At 49.9% G+C, this 14,947-nt stretch overlaps 1 protein-coding gene across 2 annotated transcripts in view; it reads left to right on the top strand.

The window, feature by feature from the left end:
- SIRPA (signal regulatory protein alpha) overlaps positions 1-7,684 on the top strand; it is a 43,954-nt gene extending 36,270 nt beyond the window's left edge. Inside the window, exons 8-9 of one of the 2 annotated variants that reach the window (XM_012804178.2) lie at positions 2,715-2,766; positions 5,160-7,684. In XM_012804178.2, the coding sequence (XP_012659632.1) occupies positions 2,715-2,766; positions 5,160-5,414 (307 nt within the window). In that variant the 3' untranslated portion in view covers positions 5,415-7,684. The remainder of the gene's footprint in view (positions 1-2,714; positions 2,767-5,159) is intronic. The other variant, XM_023512188.1, reaches the window with a different exon arrangement.
- Positions 7,685-14,947: the final 7,263 nt, after the last annotated feature.

The following is a 14,947-nucleotide window of genomic DNA, read 5'->3' as shown; positions in this document are numbered from 1 at the left end:
GGACTGAGTGAGGCTTTGAGTGGGGGGCAGCTGAGGGGAAGAGAAAAGACGCAGCCATGGTCTCACGCAACTTAGGAACCAGCAGGAGAGATTCATTCATTCCTTCACTCATTCAGCAACTATATATGGGCGGCTGGTGACGTGCCTGCCCAGGAGTGGTGTCGGGGCCTCAGCGGCGAGTGAGACCAGCCTAGTTCCTCCTCACAGGGTCCACTGGGGATGCAGGTTGCTAAACAAGCAGGAAGGTTAATGAACAGCGTGATGCAGGTGCTGAGGAAATAAAGGCGAGTAAGGGGTGAGCAGAGTGGGGAGGTGGGGTGGGACCATCAGGGAGGGCTCGTCTGAGGAGGTGACATTTAGAAGGAGGATGAGGAAGCTCTAGCCACGGAGATCCCTGGGGCAGGAATAGACCAGAGGGAGGAAACAGCCAGGGCCAAGACCCCAAGGCAGCAGCAAATGGACATGTTCATAGAACCTGGAGACCAGAATAGCAAAGGCAGGAGAGGGATGGAGACTAGAGCGGTCAGGGGCAGAGCGTGAGAGCCTTGCTAGCGGGGATCTGGAGCTGGATTTCACCATGTGATGAGAAGGGATTAAGTGGTCTGAGCAGCAAAGTAATGTGACATCATTTATGCATTCTAAATGTGGAGACTGAGGTGCAGCGGGGCAGGAATGGAGGTCAGGAGACCAGAGAGGAGGCTCCCTCCTGCATCTGGGGAGCCAGGATGGTGGAGAGGACAGATTGCAGTGGCTGGGTTTGATAGATACTTTGGAGGTGAAACAGACAAGCCTTCTAGTGGGTTAGATGAGGTTGTGACAGAGGAGAGAGGAGGCTCAGGGATGACTCCCACTTTTCTGGCCTGAGCTCAGGGTGAGCAACGGCAGAGCTGTTCCCTGAGATAGGAAAGGCCAGGAGAAAGGCAGACACGAAGAAATGGGTAACGATTTACAGTCTGAAATGCTACTTGGAGAGAAAGGAACTTGGTGTTTTGAGAATGGAGTTTGGGGCTCGGTGAAGGTTTCTCTGGGAAAGGGCTATTTAAAATAGCATCTGGGAGAGGAGGAGTGAAGCAGATGAAGAGGCAGGGAGGACTGAGTGTGCAGAGCCCCGGGGGCCGCGTGACTGCGTTCATTCACTCTCTGGGCACCTATGCCCACATGGTGAGGAAGCATGGCAGACAGACAGACATCAGTATGCCCCAGACATGCAGACATGCAGGCAGGGTTGGGATTGCCATGTTGGGGCAGCCCAGCCAGCCCAGCACTGGTTGGAGAAAATGTCCCAAGGAGGTAACATCGTAGTTGAGTCTTAAAAGAGACGCAAAAGTTAACCAAGAGGAAAAGCGTTCAAGAGAGTCATTCATGGCTGTTGTTGAAGTATAAATGTGGTGTGGAGCCCTGAAATATTTGGCAGGTGGATAAGTGGGTGCATGATGAGGGCAGGGGAGTGAATGAGCCTGGGGAGGGTGTCATCATGCCAGACCGCGTGGGACTCTGAGCATGGTGATGAGTTGGCCTTGAACCAGACAGCCAGTGGGGAGCCCCAGAAGGGCTGGATGCCAGTGGGGTGTGGCTGGATCTGTGTGATCTCCCCTACCTGACATGTCTCCACTCCTGGAGGGCTGTTGCTGTAGCCACGTGGGGCCTGCCATTGCCCTAGAACTGCTGTTTGAGCCAAGCACTCAGGCCAAATCCATTAATAATCCAATGAGCAATCCAAGCCCCGTTGCTCATTTCTGACATTATCCAGGCTCACGTCCCCAGAGTTGCCAACATGAGAATTTACACAACTCCTGCTGAACCAGTGGCTCAGGTTTACTCCTCACCTTAACCTTGCCCTTGAATGAGCCAAGCCTGGCTTCCAAGGACAGAGTCAAGTGCGTGAACAACTTCCTTGCTTTACCAGGACATCTTGGTCTTTCTCTTTTCTTCTTTTCTAATGATAAAACATAGATGTTTTATAATACAGAACACTTGGAGAATATGAGAAGCTGAAATGAAGAAAAAAATACCGTGCAAAGACCACCGTGGTTAGCATTTTGCTGTGTTTCCTTCCAGTGTTATCCACACATTTTTCATAATTGAGAAAATCCCACAGAGAATTTCTCTTTTTCACTTATCGTCTTAATGTAATCATTTCTAATTTTAAAAGAATATACCGTCTTATAAACCTTTTAAATCTTTATCTGTGGATTTATCCTAATTTCCTTAACCAGTCCCAATTGGCAGAGCCCTACGATGAAAACCGCCCTCCCCAATCCCACCCGTGATAAATGCCTTTATGTTGAAAGCTTTTCCTGTAGTTTGAATTCCTCCAAAAGAAGCGCAATTATGAGTCAAAAGATGAGGACACCTTCCAAGCTCTTGATTTTGCCAGCTGCTTCCCAGAAGGGTTGAGCTGGTTTGTCTCTCCCACCAGGAACACATGAACGTGCCAGATAGTCTCACCTTGCCTCCTCCAACACCAAATATTACAATTTTTAAAGATCCTTGCCAGTAAAGGTAAAAAAATAAGATAGTGCATTGTTTAAAATTCCTTTTTCGTGAGATTGACCCCTTTGTCCAAACATTTGATAAGCAGTTGTATTTCTGTCGCGAACCGTTCATCCATGTCCTCTGCCCGTGTCGGAAGTGGAGCCTAAATGTTATTCTTATCAATTTGCATGAGTGCTTGAGATAGGGAGGGTATTTTTATCTGTCTCTTTCCTTTTTAGGTTGCATGAGCCCGAGAAGAATGCCAGAGAAATAACCCAGGTACAGTCCTTGGTGAGACGCCCTTCCTGGGAATCTCCGTGGTGTGATTTTCTTGCATCAAGCGGAATTGCAGATCCAGATCTAAATTAAGACTCCTTGCAGGGAGGTGGGGTGGGTGTGGAGGATCCTAACATTCCTGACTTCCCCTCTGGCCTCGGCGCTGCCCATTGCACAACTCCAGTGGACCCTATCTGTAGCACGTCCTATGTCAGTGGGGCCCTGGAGCCAGGCGGCAGCCGCCCTCAGTGTGGATCAGCCCTTCCTCCCTCTGTGCACTTGCCCAGGCCAGTCCCTGCCTGCACCAGGAGCACTGTCCCTAGCCCTCTCCCACCTCCCCCTTTTGGGGCCTCTCCTGCCTTTGCTGATGAAAAGACCCCAGGTCATTAATTGCCTCACACAAGGGCACACTCCCTCAATCTGGCGACTTCGGGTTGGTATTGCTAGGGCAGTTTTCCAGGCAACATGGTTGCTGAGAAACCTGGCCCTCTCATCACCAGCTGACACTGTCAGACCTTGGAGTCAGAGGGCTCCTCAGCATCTTGTAACAAGAGAGGCCTTGCTGTGAACCCATAACAAGGGAGTGCCACCTGTCCTTGACATTTCCAGGACTGTTGTCATCGTTTTAGATGTAATCTATGGAAGGAGGTGGGCTGGTGACAGTATTTGTAGGCCAAAATGTGTGGGTCTGCTCTCCTGACCCATGGGGCCTCCTTGGCAGCCCTGGGCATGCACTCAGGTTGTAATTAGGAAAAACAAAACAATTTTGAATTATGGGAGAAGGAGGCCTTTTCCTCAGTCATTTTAACTCTGGACTTTGTTCTGGAATCTTCTAGGGGAAAGAGAATGGTGAGAGGAATTGGTCACATTCAGGAGAGGCTTAAAAAGCATCCACAGTGAGCTAGGCCCTGGACAATAGGCAGGATGGTCATGACCCAGCTCTTGGGGAGTCAGTAGCAGTGCCTAGGACTGCCCATGCCAGGTGCCAGATCTCACCAGGCAGGAGTCACAGCCTATGGACATGGGTTCCGGGACAAAAGCAAGTGGCATCCCCAGGGCTCAGAACAGAGGAGCTTTCATAAGACTGCAGCCTCAGAGTCCAACAGACCTTGGTTCTTTGCCTGCCGGGTGACTTCAGACAAAGTATTTAGCCTCCCTTGGTCTTGGTTTCTTCACTCTATAAAAGGGAGTAAATAATCCTTCCCAAGCAGGGTTGTGGTAAGGCCTAAACAAGGTGATGCGTGTGATTACGTGAGGCATGGAGGCCCTGAGAGCTGAGATGAGCGTCATTTTCATGTACCGACTAGAAGTGGTGGTGGTTGGGGGTAGCTCCACTCTGCTTCTGCTATACAGATGCTGAGCACAGAGAGAGCAAAGTTTATAATTCATGTTGGGCAATTTTAAGGCAGCGGTGGCAGGTGATAAGATTAACACACGGGGAGGTATTCAAGTTAGCTAAGTGGTTGATGATTGCTGGCATTTATTGAACATAAAAGCTCGCTATGAGCCGGGCTCTGTTCTGGGTGTTTAGCCTAGATAATCTCATTTGATCCTCTCAGCAACCTTGGCAATAGATACTGTTAATATCCCCACTTTCCACATGAGGAAACTGAGGCCTGGAGAAGCTAAGTGAATTGCCCAAAGCCCCTCGGCTGTAGAAGGCAGAGCCAAGATTCCAGGCCTTCTGACTGTGGAACATTTACTACCTGCTAACTGGTAGTTTCATTCTCACACAGTCCCTATTCTCTATCTCCCGCTGCCCAGCTTTACCCAAGTGAGGCTGGTGGTGTTTTCATCCACTCTTTCCTTCATTAATTCATTTGACGTGGATCTAGCTTCTTCTTGTGCCATCCCTGGTATTTGCATCCTAACAAATACCTGTTGAGTAAACTAGTAAACGAATGAATGTCCCCACCCACAGGGATAGCAGCAGCATCTCAGGCCCAAAGATGGACACAGTGGTGGGCAGTGGCTAGGGAATGAGGGGCCAAGGAGGGACAGAGGAGGAGCCCTGGGGCCAGAAGGGAGTGGGGGGCAGAGTGGGGTCTTGGGATGAAGCTAAGCTCCAGCTAAAATTTCCAGGGTGGGTTGGGATGTGTTACAAGGGACAGACACTCTAAGGGTGGACGTCTGAAAAGGGTGAGACCTGCAGGTGTTTCCAGCTGGAAAGAGGCAGGAACAGGAGGAAGGGATGCTAAAGTGAAGCTGTGCAGTGACCACACTGTGCAGTTCAGAAGGACACATCAGGCATGAGGGAGAAGGTGGGCAGGAAGGGGTAGGAAGAGGGGACCTGGATTAGGACTGGGCCAGTACAAGCCACAAGGAGACAGAAGCACCCAGACGTATCCAGTTTGGGTGAGCAGGCTGGGGGGGGGGGCCCAGAATGACCTTCTCTTTGTCTCTCTTAGGTCCAGGACACAAATGACATCACCTATGCAGACCTGAACCTGCCCAAGGGGAAAAAGCCTGCCCCGCGGGCCGCTGAGCCCAACAACCACACCGAATATGCCAGCATTCAGACCAGCCCGCCACCCGCACCGGAGGACAACCTCACCTATGCCGACCTGGACATGGTCCACCTCAACCGGACCCCCAAGCAGCCAGCCCCCAAGCCTGAGCCGTCCGTCTCGGAATATGCCAGCGTCCAGGTCCAGAGGAAGTGAATGAGACCGCAGCCGGCTCTAGGGCCCACCCCTGTGAGCTTTGTTGTCCCACGTGGAGCAGCAGTGATATGGACAGCCAGCCCAGTTCCCAGAGGGCCGGGGCTGCACTGGCCCTGGGACCAGGGTGAGGGCGGCTCGCCAGCACTTCCAGGGCAGCCTTGGCCCTCTCATTACCACACATCTGGAGGCTGATTTTGCCAAACCAGCCAGGAACCGACCTGGGAATTGGGCAGAGCCGCCTGGGGTCCAAGGACTCCTGTGCCTCTATCCATCAACATGTGAGTCTTGGAGACCCTTGACTGCCTCCTTGATGCTCCAAAGCCTGATCTTCCAGGGTGAGGAGGAGAAAATCCCATCTCCCACCACCACCATTTCTATTACTACCCAACTGGGGCCTTTGGGGGAAATTTTCCCTTTGGATCAAACTGCCCCTCCACAGAGAAGCTGGAAAAAAAAAACTGGAACCTACATCCCATGACTTGGTGAGGTTGCTGCCAATGGTCCTAGCCTCCCCTATCTCTGGGCTGAGAGCCACAGCCCTGGAAGAGGAGGGGACCCTCCAAGGAAGACCCCCCACAAGAGGACCTGGCGATAACACCCTCCTCTTCGTTGGGCCCCTCCAACACCCCTTGGGGCTCGACTGTGACATTCCACCCGGACCCGCCTCTCCTTTCAGACCCGAGCTTGCTCCCTCCAGCTAGCACTAAGCAACATCTCGCTGTGGACGCCTGTAAATTATTGAGAAATGTGAAATGTGCAATCTTGAAACCGAGGTGTTAGAAAACTTGACCTGTGGTGTTTTTGTTTTGTTCTTTTCTTAAAACAACAGCAGCGTTATCTTGGCTCTCTGTTATGTGTTGAAGTACCTGGTTGGGTCTTGTGAAGTCTGAGGTCTAGAGGTTTGTTGTCCTGGAGGGATTTTCTTTCAGCAGAAGCTGAGATCCTCCAAGTCCCAGACCCCCGAGAATGAGCAAGAAGGATCCTTTTGGCTGTTCTCCGGAGACACTTAGCCCTCGAGTTGGGACTATCATGGCCACGTTCTCTGCTGAGCTGCGTGGCTGGTTCTGCTGCCTTCTGTGACCCCACTGTGGTAAGTCCAGCCTGCCCAGGGCTGCTCTAGGCCGCCTCTTGACAGTACAGTCTTGTCAAGACCTAATGCCTCAGTCTGCGCATCTGTAAAGTGGGGAGAGTAAAGATGACAACCCTCCCCACCACTTCTCACAAGCACTTTAGGGACATGCAGAGGAAAGGGACCCTAAGCCCAGCCACTGAGCCTTGCCATTGGTTCTGCTCCTTAGTGACCGCCCCATTCCAGATCCTAGAAGGAGGAATCTTCCATTTCTGCTCTCAAACCCTATCGGAATCAAACTAGAAAGAATCAAAGACAGGCAGGAGGATAGCACAGCAGTGAAGCCAGGGCTGATCCACCGTCCGTCCCCCTATCCTGAGAGGTTGGGCAGAGGCTGTGACCCAGTTACCCTTTGACCTCCACCCTTCCAGTGGGGTGTGAGGACTTGGCTAGGCCCAAGAGAAACAGATGTTGCAAGGCCTGTTTATTCAGTCTTCACGTACAGCTCTTAGGGTTGAGATGCCAATGCTCATGGCCCCCTGGTCACGGGATGCTACGGGGATTCCTGGCTTAGGCTATGAAAGTAACATGCCGAGCCATCCTGCCCTTTCCGGTAGCACTTTGGAGCTCAGCACATACCCAGCTTGACAGAGACTTGGTGTTTTCCATGATGGCATCCAGGAATTAGCTGAGCCAACAGACCATGTGGACGGCTTCTGCTGCATGAGCCAGAGCCCTTCTGGCATCTGGGAGCCACAGTGGTTGTGGCCACCTGGCTCAGGCTGTTTCCAAATTCCAAAAGATTGGCGTCTAAACCTTCGTGTCCCTCCCTTCTGCTCAGAGACAATACACACAAGTGCACGCACACAAAGACACACACACACAGAATTTTAAAAGAATGTTTTCTTGGTGCCATTTTAATTTAATTTAATTTTAATTCTCGGAGGTGAAAATAAGGGAATGAGGCCACGGAAGATACATAGCTTTAGCTTCAGCCTGGCAACCTGGAGATTCCAGATACCTTGTGTATGGAAGCCCAGGGAAAGGAAGAGGTTGAACCAACCCTGCAGAAAGAACGTGGTTTCAGAAGTTTATTTTAAGACTGCTGGGAAGGAAACAGGCCCCATTTTGTATATAGTTGCAACTTAAACTTTTTGGCTTGCAAAATATTTTTGTAATAAAGATTTCTGGGTAATAACAACTCCTTCAGGTGTTGAGCGTCCTTGTCTTTTGTGAGCGGCGTGTCCTGGGGCCTCCACAGGGGCTAGTGTCTACCTGTCCCTGGGAGCTGGCAGGAGGATTGAATGAGACCCAAGGCCTAGAAGTAACCTGCAGCTTGTGGTCTCCCCCACTTAGGTTTCATAGACATAGAATTTCTGTTCTCCCTGACTCACAAGAGGTTGGTGTGAGGATGGGACAAAGATCCAGACAGACAACTGAGTGGGATCCTGTCTCCACTACTTTGTAGCTGTGGGAATTTGGACAACTCACTTCTCTGAGGTCTGGGCCCCTCATCCACCCTTGAGGGTCCCTATGGGGATAAAAGGAGGTAATGGGCACCGAGGCCATGCTTGGCCTGGGCAGGCCCACACTGAGGGCTGGTCTTTCCTTCCTGCCCTAATCCTGCACAGCTGGGTGTGGTGGCCACTCAGCACCCCTGGGGTCTTACACATCTGGCTCCTCCTGAAGCTTCCCTTTCCTCCTCCATCATATGCGGGGATCTAGTGCTTGGCCTGTAATAACCTTGCGGGGTGACTCAAGCAAAGCACTGGTTTATGGTAGGTGTTCAATAAATACTAGTTTGCTTACCTTCCTTCAATTAGATTATCAATGATATTGGTGATCATTGTGTAATAAAGTTAATGTATTAATACTATAGTAATACCGGGTGTGTCAGCATTTCACATTTATTGCTTTAAATCTTACAATTCAATGAGGTCAGTGATGTTATTAACCCCCTTCTATCCAGGCACAGAGAGGGGTTATAACTTGCACAGCATCACACAACTAATGTGGATGTCACTGAGTCTCAAACCCATCCGTCTGACTTCAGCACTTGATGCTGAGCCCCTGAGTGACAGCACATGTTGAGCACCAATTGTAAAATGAAGCACAATAATAGCTAATTAAAAGCTGTGGCAAGTTATGGACTCGTTTAATCTTCCCAGCCACCATATAGCAGAGGAACTGTTATTCTCTGTGTCTTACAGATGAGGAAACCGAGGTGCACAGAAGTCCCCTATGTCCCCCGGCAGAGCCAGGGTTTGAGGCCAGGGAGTCTGCCTTTTCCCTACCATGCTGTGCTTTAATTGCCTCATTTAATTCTCCTAACTATCAGATAGCTGTGGTTGTGCCCACTTTGCAGAGAAGGAAAGATGAGGCTCCATAAGTACATGTGATGTGGCCAGTGTTACACTGAATGAATCTTTAGTCAAGCTGAGACTTGAACTCAGATCCACAGGCCCCTTAGGGATCATCCCTGCATCCTTGGCCTGGTCCATGTGGTGAGGGAGCATCTGAGCCAGAGAGTCTCCTGGGGACTCAAGTCACCTGCTTCACAAGCCAGGACCTTGGCTGTGACAGAGAGCTCAGTAGGTTCCTGGCCCTCAGCCTGAGTTCAGCTTGCCACCTGCACCGGGGCCCAACCCATGAAATATGTGCAGTGCTTGCAGGAATGGGGAGTTCAAGGCATGAATCCAGGCCTTCAACACCCAAGGCATGAATCCAGGCATTTCCAGGGTGGGGAGATGCCTTTCTTTTTCTGGGAAGGTGGAGGATGATGGATTGCATGTCCGGGCAAGGAGACTTGGGGGAGGTATTTTACGTAGCACCCGGGCCTTGCTTCTCCATGGCTCAAATCTCCAGGGCTGGACGTTGGCAGGCAAAATGAAAGTTGATGGGAGCTAAGTGGCCCTTTTTCTGCCCGCCAGGAAGTCAGTCAAGCCTTTGGCATTTATTGGGCACCTCCTCCAGGTTCCTTGTGATGCAAAGGAAAAGGATCAAGACCCTCCATGAGGACCAGCCCCCAGGTCCCTGCCTTCTGCTGAAGCTCTTGCCCATTTTATGTGATAATCAAGAGAATCTTCACCTGGCCCATGTGTAAAAGCTCCTGTGTCTTCTAGGATATTTCAATAGCCAAGATTTGACATTTTATTTATTCAGCTTTTACATAAGCACAGATTATGTATCAGACGTTCCTAAACTCTGTACAAATATTCACTTATGTAATATCAAATCACTTTGTCCTCAACAAACCTATAAGGTAGGTACTATGATTATCCCCCATTTAATAAATGGAAACACAGAGTAAGCATATTGCTCCATGGTCACCTCCCTGGACCTCAGCCCTGCCACTGCCAGGGTCCCCAGCATCCTCTATTTACCATAGCGCTGCACCTGACCAGGGGCTTGTTTTGTTTTCTGAATACAGGATTATGACATTGAAGATGTTTTTTAAAAAGACACGCGTCTCAGATGTACAAAAACAGGCAAGACCTTGGCAGCAGAGGTCAAAAGAGCTGCTTCCTTGGAGGGAGGGCTAGGAAGGGACCGGGGGAGCAAATGTCCTATGTCTCCCCCAAGCAGTGGTCACCCAAGGCTTTACATGCGTAAAAACTCCTGGAGCTGTTCCTGTAACGTGTGTGCACATCCCTGCATGAGTGACATCTTAACTTTTTAAAAAGACTGGCGCCCCTTCCCCCTGCTGCCCAACCTTTGATGCCTGCCCCAATTTGACAGTTTCTTAAAGATGGTGTCAATGCCTTGTCTTTGGTCCCTGAACCCAGCCCAGGTAAGGGGCCCAGGGAGTGTTGTTGAGTTAATTTGAAAGATAGCATCCCAGTGACCAAAATAGCACATGAAACGGTGAAAGAAAATATGCCAAACTAGGCTCGGAGAACAAGGACAGCTACAAGGATAAGCCATTATCTGTCATCACATCATCTCCTGGGACACCCTTAGTCACTCTCCCTCCTCCCCCCACGCAAGGTATCAGAGGCAGCTGCACCACAGAGCCCTTGCCCTGGGACCTTGGACAAACTAGTCACCTCTGAGCCTCCATTTTCTTACCCGTGAAATGGGGGTAGTAGTGGTCTTCACCTCCTGGGGCTCGAGTGAGGGTGAGATGAGAGAAGAGATTTGAGACTCTGACAGCAGTCAGCACACACTGTGCTCCCCAGTCCCCAGGCCATTGCAGACCAGCACGGCACAGCAGGCAGCGAGCAGCAGCAGGTGAGCGAAGCTTCCTCTGTATTTACAGCCGCTCCCCACCACGCACATCCCCACCTGGCTCCGCCTCCTGTTCATCAGCAGTGGCATTCGACTTTCACGGGAGCTCCAAGCCTACTGTAAACTGCGCTTCCAAGGGGCTCGTGGCTCCCACTGACTCCTCATCATGGTGATTTGTATGATTATTTCACTATATGTGACAATGGAATAATAATAGAAATAAAGTGCACAATAAATGCAACGTGCTAGAATCATCCTGAAACCATCCCGCCCCCACCCCACCCCCTGGGGCCCGTGGAAAAATTGTCTTCCATGAAACTGGTGCCCAAAAAGTTGGGGAACTCTGAGCACACACATGTAAACTCACACACATTCACATCCACAGACACATTCACACCCACACACTTGCTCACAGCCTCAAGGCCAGGTTATCAGAGCAGCTCTGCAATGGTAGGTCTGACTGAGATAATTGTATCAAGGCACTCCCCCCGCCCCCCTCATCAACTTTGGGGACTACAACACCTCACCCTGGTTTTCAAGATCCTCTCCTCCCCAACTGGACTCTGGGCAGGCTGGTCTTCTGGTCCCACCACGTACCAGGTAGAGCCTCCTTTGCCTGCACTGGCCCCACAATGTGTCACTCCGCCTATAACACAGAGTCCTCCCCAACACCCACAAGCTCCCCAACGCTAGAATTTCACGTCCTAAGCCAGGGATCCAGCCCCAGGGTAAGCCCACTATGTGTCCAGACAGGCCCCCTGGCACTGGAATCCTTTATTTCCTGGAAGTAGAATCATCGCAGCACCTATTTGCACCCTTTGCAGATGGGTGCTAGGATGGCATTTCGCAGACAAGAAAATGGAGGTTCAGAGAGGTGAAGAGATAAGTTCAAAATCACTTATTCAGCCAATAACTATTTCTCAAGCTCCTTCTGGTAACCTGGCCCTGTGCAAAATTCTGAGGCTACGGCATTGACAAAATACGGGCCACACCCCCACGAGCTCATGGGGCGTGTGGGCGCCAGAGCTGGCAATCCCAGGGCAGGGATGAGTGCTGCTAGGACACAGGGGTGACAAACACAACACATTCAAATACAGAATGAGCACATTAATGAGAGAGCCAGCGGGAGGGAAGAGCGAGTCCCAAGAGTAAATGGGTATTTACAGGCCTTGAAAAAGGAATGTGAGAATAAAATTTTCAGGTTAGATATAAATCTGGTTAATGTTCTACAAGGCAATAAAACCCATACCTTTGGAGTTATCTTTTCTGCCAGACAGAAGTCATTTGCACCTCTACCAGTCAAAATCTATAAATTACCATGTAGCTTTATAAAATCTGGGTCCTAATCAAACAGGAAAGACAAACTCAAGTATATTCCTCAACAGAATTAATTAAGTGGGTCTTCTAAACAGTACCCCACGCGCTATGGCAATGAAAAGAAGTGTTACCTTCTTTTGCCTTATTTCCAAGTTTGAGGTGCTTTTTCTTATTAGAGAAAAGTACCTAGGCCTCACTCAGCCTGCATGGAGCAGAAAGGACTTCTTGAAGAGGAAATCCCAGAACTGAAATCTAAAAAAATGAGTAAAGGAACCAGTGTCCGGTAGAAGCCAGCCTTCCTGCTGAGCTCTGCAGCCCCATTTCTATTACATTCTCCATCACTGTATTCATCACTCTCCCCACTGGCAACACCAGCCTCCCAGTGGTTTCTGAATTGAACCACAGGACATTTGCACATGCTACACCCTCTGCCGGGGACACTGACCGGGTCTTTCCTGCTTGTCCTCCAATCCAGAGACTGGGCCAATTTTCTTTGTTAAGCAGGACATAGTAACCATGTCCTGCATTGACCTTGCTAGTACTTGACTAACATCCCTCTCCTCCACCAACCTGGCTGCTGCCTCAGAGCAAGGAGGGTGTTAGATTCACTCGCCAGTGTAACTCCTACACTCAGACCATAGGAGGCATCCAATAAATATTTGTTAGATGTGGGAGGATAGAAGGATGGATAGGAAGGAAGGAATGAAAGGATGGATGGTTAGATGTACAGGAGCATGGATGGATGGATGTGTGGGAAGAGAAGGAGGAAGAGAGGGAGATAGGGAGGAAGGGAGGGAGAGAGCAAAGGGGAAAAAAGAGGAACATAAAAGTTGCAGACTGCTTGGTATTTTAGGAGAACTGAGAGCCCCCAGCTGGCAGATTTGGAACTAGATTCAAACCTCAGTCCATCTGACTTTTCCCACTGAGTTACTCTGCTTTTCATCACGATCCTGGGTTCAAAGCAATCAGTTTTTAAAAAATGACACATGCTCCCCAACAGGCAAGGAGCCAGTGACCCTCGTCTGAGCCTTTGGTGCCTCTTACAGAGAAACTGGAGCTATAGTTAGAAAACAGGATGAAAGACTGCAAAGATCTCTCTCTACCCCGAAATTGCACAACCCTAGCCCTGCTGGTGAATGGCCCATCTTGGAGAGCTGACAGGCCCTCTGGGCAGACGTGTCCTCTTGGCCTGGCTTCAATGACAACAGGCCAAGCTCTCATGGTGGAAGGTGCCATTCCCACCCGCCCACCCGGGCCTTCTGGCCCTGTAGGCCCACTCCGGGCAGGGTCAGCTGGTACAGCAGCCGGTGGTGTGGATCTGGGCCACAGCCCTGTCCCTAGAATGAGGCCAGGTGAGAGTGTAATGGCAAGAAGGCTGCGGCCTGACTCAGCTGTCAGCTCAGTTCTGCCGCAGCTCCCTCCGTGCAGCGAATGCGCCCTGTGCACACACAGATTAACGCGTTATCACTAATGTTATGTGCAGGACGCAGAGGCACTTGGGCAGCCAGGCCGAGAGCTGCCATTACCGCAGGACCTTTCACTGGAGAATTTTTCTTGGGGCAATTAAATCTTCAGCTGTCTCCTGGAAGGGAGTGCCAGCTTGCATTTTAATTATCCTCAAAAGAGGCAAGTAGGGAAAAGGACACAAGGCAAAGAATTAAAAAATAACAACCTGCTTTATAAACATGGCAGTGCATTTTAGGAAGATTTCTGCCCCCATCAGCTCCGCAAGGCCCTTGGCCCTATGGCCCGGGCCTCCCTGTGCTATTGGAAGAGGGCCTGGTAAGGGGACAAAGAAGCAGGGGGTGGCAAAGAGTGTTTCTTCAGGGTGGAATGAGTGCTCATTACTTACTCATGGGCCTGTCTGTGTCCACCGTGTTCTATGGGGTCGAAATTATTAACCTCATTTTACAGATGAGGAAACTGAGTCTAAGAAACTAATTGGTAAGAACATGGGTTCTGGTAATCAAAATGAACACACTGCTGTTATACACAACAGAGACCCATTTCAAAAAAACACCATGCTTAGCAAAAAGAGCCCGAGCTAAAGAGCATGTACCACATGATTCCATTTGTGTGAAATTCTAGAACTGCAAAACTCATCTCTCAGGCACCATGGGGAGAGCGAGGGAATTAGCAAAAAGGGCAAGGGGAACTTTTGGGCAGATGCGAATGTTCTTGATTCAGGTGGTGCTCATATGGGTGTATGTATCTGTCCAGCCCCATTAAACTGTGTACATCAAATGAGTGCATTTTATTGTTTGTGACCTAACAAAGTCAATTTTAAAATAAATAATAAGAGTCGTCTAGGCCCAGTGGCTCACACCTGTAATCCTAGCACTCTGGGAAGCCAAGGTGGGAGGATTACTTGAGTTTAGGAGTTCAAGACCAGCCTGAGCAAGAGTAAGATCCCATCTTTACTAAAAATAGAAAAATTAGCTGGATGTAGTGGCAGGTGCCTGTAGTCCCAGCTATAGGGAGACTGAGGTAGGAGGATCGCTTAAACCCAGGAGTTGGAAGGTTGCTATGAGCTAGGCTGGTACCACGGCACTCTAGTCTGGGGCAACAGAGTGAGATTCTGTCTAAATAAATAAATAAACAAAATAATAAGGGTTAATATTTATGTAGATCTTACTGTGTGCTATCTTTACTGTTAAGCCTTCTTATCCCTCATACCCATCCATCACATAGGTACTATAAGCACCCCATTTCCCAGATGCCAAAACTGAGGAACCCAGAGATGTTAAAAACTTTCCCTGGGCGGCACCTGTGGCTCAAAGGAGTAGGGCACTGGCCCCATATGCTGGAGGTGGCAGGTTCAAACCCAGCCCCAGCCAAAACCAAAAACAAACAAAAAATTTTCCCAAGTAACACAGCAAGTAAGAGGCAGGGCCTGGGTTCAAATCTGCGGAGGATTTGA

Source organism: Otolemur garnettii, unplaced genomic scaffold (assembly GCF_000181295.1).
Source record: "Otolemur garnettii isolate 467f Iridium unplaced genomic scaffold, OtoGar3 scaffold00025, whole genome shotgun sequence".
Taxonomy (NCBI): domain Eukaryota; kingdom Metazoa; phylum Chordata; class Mammalia; order Primates; family Galagidae; genus Otolemur; species Otolemur garnettii.
This window is presented reverse-complemented; position numbering and strand designations above follow the sequence as displayed.